This window comes from Pungitius pungitius, chromosome 10 (assembly GCF_949316345.1).
Source record: "Pungitius pungitius chromosome 10, fPunPun2.1, whole genome shotgun sequence".
NCBI classification, from domain to species: domain Eukaryota; kingdom Metazoa; phylum Chordata; class Actinopteri; order Perciformes; family Gasterosteidae; genus Pungitius; species Pungitius pungitius.
In genome coordinates this window covers 9,421,866-9,425,467 of record NC_084909.1, presented here as the reverse complement: position 1 = coordinate 9,425,467, position 3,602 = coordinate 9,421,866, and the positions used below count along the sequence as shown (strand labels likewise).

General features: G+C 44.5%; 1 protein-coding gene across 1 annotated transcript; it reads left to right on the top strand.

Moving 5' to 3' along the window:
• The first annotated feature begins 355 nt into the window (after positions 1 to 355).
• On the top strand, positions 356 to 2,366 carry LOC134132824 (uncharacterized). Its single transcript, XM_062565070.1, has one exon. It carries the CDS (start codon positions 877 to 879, stop codon positions 1,828 to 1,830), a length of 954 nt encoding a protein of 317 aa, XP_062421054.1. The 5' UTR covers positions 356 to 876; the 3' UTR covers positions 1,831 to 2,366.
• Positions 2,367 to 3,602: the final 1,236 nt, after the last annotated feature.

The window sequence follows — 3,602 nt, the reverse complement described above, 5'->3', positions numbered from 1 at the left end:
CCATCAACTGGCACTTACAGTAGTCCTCAGCTTTGTATGGGTTTTTGGGAACGGAACAGTAGATCTGCATATCTACAGAGACCGCAAGGATAGTGTACTGGTTGGTGGTTGTGTCCGACCGATTCTGGGGGGCCGGTCTGAGCAAAAATGCCAGGGCCCTTTTTTGTCCTAGTTCAGCCCTGTCTACCTGTGTTATGAATATATTTATGCTGTACAGTATATATAGAAAATCAATTACAATCTGGCAGGAATATTGCTTTGTACAATATTTTTTCTTTCCATGTTTTTTATGTCAAATCCACCACTCATATAAAATAAACTCAAGAACGTGAATTATACCTGTCTGACAAATAAATACTGACTTAGATCAAATTCTTTTTAAAGTTTTGCCTCAATGACCTTTTTAGAATATTACATTATTAAAGATCCATAATATGCATTAAATGTGTCTGATCCATATTTCTCTTCTTCATTATTCTTATTATGAATATTGTTGGTTTACTTTAGCATATTCAATAAGCTTTTAACTAAAACCTTTAGTCTAATGTTGCCTAAAGATGTTCCTTTGACTTCATATGATCCTTTTCCCATTTCTGTATTTTTACACTAGATTTTATGACTTTCTATTGTATTCATTTTTATAACTTTGTAAAGATAATAATAAAGTCATCTTGGAAATCAATAATCAACCCATTAAATAAAACTATGAAATAGTGTCACAATGTAGCAAGAATACGGTTCATTAACATGTTCTGATTTGCATTATATGCAAATCCCTCTGTTTCATTAAGTAGTTGGATAGCCTTACTGGCTTCACATGTCAGCTCTCTACAGGCGAAGAAGACGACACCAGAACGGAGAGAGCAAAGATGAAAGATGGACTTACAAACTTATGCCATACTAAATGGGCCCCTCGCTGTTCTTAACATGGTGACTATTGCATTTTACATTTTTTGCATGGTCCGTCCACTCCACGGAGAAAAGATCAAGCAGCCTCTGAAGCTTCTCCTGTGGACTTTGATTGGCTCTACAATAATATACATTTGGTCAGGTGTTGCAGACGGCTTTTCTCAAATGTCAGGTCTCAACTTCACGATGATGTTCTGGTCTGATCTGCTGATGATCTGCAGTGTTTCCACCAGCATGACCTCCTCAGTCTGGCTGAACTTCTTCTACTGCAGCCAGATTGTACCTGCACACAGTGCTCTCTTCACCTGGATTAAGAAGAATGTCAAATCCATCATCTATGTCTTTTGGATCACTGAAAGGATTTACACTCTGCTTGAGATTACTTCCATGCTTTTAATCTTTACTGATTTTGATGCATTTTTAAGCAGCAACAATTTCACAATGGTTGATGACATGCCTGAGAAAGATTTCTGGAAAGGGTTTAAAGAAAATATGTTTTTGATTGTGTTTTCCACCATGAAGACCCACTTTGTTTTCTGCCTGTGTGTTATGGTGATGTCTAGTGGCTCAACTGTTCTCTACCTGTGTGGACACATGCGTCGCATGGCAGCAAACGGACAACTTGTGTCCAGTCCCAGGTTTAGGAATCAGGTGAGAGTCACTGTCACCGGCCTCCTGCAGGGAGCTCTGTATGTTTTCTCTGCTTCTTGGATTATTTATGGTACTTTTCCTCAAAATGCTAATATAAACATCCGTTTTACAACAGTCGATTCCACTGTGATCATGGTGTACATGACAGCCACTCTTTTCAACCTGGGAGCTGGTCAGGCTGTATTCAGGCAGCGAGCAGCACACATCTGGCTCAGAGGAGCTCAGTGCTTCAAAGCACCTCAAGTACAACAGACTGATCAAGGAGCATGATACTGAAGCTCCAACCAGAGGACCAGGGCTCTGCTGAGAGGAACCAAACACACGCACGAATCTACATGGAGGCAAACTGCACCCGACGCTTGGAATATTATTGTAGGCGGTCAGAGCTACTTACACGTTTTGTTAGAATATGCATCTATTCATTCAAGTATTTAAACAGTTAAACAACTCCTTAACTTTAAAAAAGGATATCGTTATGTTATATATTTGAATTTCTGAAATAATTCTTTCTATTTCTGCTTTTTGTTTGCGTTAAATCCGATTTAATTAGCTTCAAAAGATGTAACTGATGTATTCAAAAAGAATATGTATAATGAAATGTATATGTTCAATCATAAAAATTAAAGATAATAAAAAATTAATAAAAAAGATACGTTTCAGACATCCTTCCCTTTAAAAAAAAAGCTGAGTGACTGTAGAAAAGAAGGGTCAACGATCCCAAATGCTACCTTCATGATCCGTCGAAAATATTAAAAGACTCAAAATACATTAACGACCTAATGTATGCATTAAAATGGCTGGATTGTTAGTATTGTAGCGACCCTGTTGGGGACTCGGTCAGGTAGCGTCACTCTCGGCGCTCCGGCCAATCAGACGGGACATGGGAGGGTCTGTCCGGGGGAGCATGACGTAGTTCCGGTTGTTGTGTTGTTGGGAGTGTTGACTGAGTGAGCTGGAGTTACTGTGTCGGACGCTGTGATGTTTCGCTAATAAAAGGATCTCTGCCCGGCAACTATTCGTCTCAGCGTGTTAAGTATTCCACCACGCCCGGACGTTACATTGGTGTCAGAAGTGTCTTCGTACGGACGATATCGTTGAACCCAGTGGAAAGCTAGCGGTTAGCCTGCTGTGGGCATGGATCGTGTCGGCGGGACGAGCGGCTACATTACGGTAAAGGAAGAGAGGAAAGAAGCGGAGGAGGGAGCTAGCGGGTGGTCGAAAGACATGGCCAGAAGTTTCGACGGAGCTACTAGGGGCGCGAGGGCTCGTTTGAGAGAGTCTGCAGTGAGGATGGCTAGGGACGCTGGCATCAGTCCCGCGGCGGATTTTCCCGCGGTTTCTCCGGGGAATGTAGCGTCAAACTACAATGGCGGCGCCCATCGCTCGGCAGTCCCTACGGTAAAAACACCGAAATACGACGGTAGGACGCCATGGGAGGCTTTCCTGGCTCAATTTGAATTGCTGTCGCATGCAGGGGAATGGTCCAATGAGACTAAGGCACTTCAGCTGGCGTTGTGTCTCACGGGGGATGCGCTGTCATGCCTGCTGCTGCTGAGCCCAGAAGACAGACGTCGTTACCCAGCGCTGGTAGGGTCGCTCCAGAGGCGTTTTGGACAATGTTTGCAACCCGAACTCCTGCGGAATGAACTAAACAATCGCTGCAGAAGACCGGGAGAGCCGCTGCGGGCGTTGGCAAACGATGTGGAAAGTTTGTCACGGAGGGCTTATGCCCACATGCCCCCTGAAGTGCAGAGCGAGCTGGCGCGGGACCAGTTCATCAGGGCAATTGTTCCCACAGAGCTGCGTGTCCAGGTCCAGCTGCAGCACCCACAGTCATTGCAAGCGGCTTTCGAGTTGGCTGCGGAGAGAGAGAATGTGTGGGGTGCAGCGCCTGGAGGCTACCATAGTGAGGGAGCACCTATGGCCAGGGCGGCGATGGCGGTCCCTCCAGAGGCAGAGAAACCATCGTGGGTTACGGAAGTGACTGAACTGATCAGGGCTGTGTCACTACAACAATCACACCGGCCGCGACCCAGAGTCTG

Coding starts and splice junctions, on each gene's coding strand:
- LOC134132824 (XM_062565070.1), top strand. CDS start 877: ATGGACTTACAAACTTATGCCATACTAAATGGGCCCCTCGCTGTTCTT.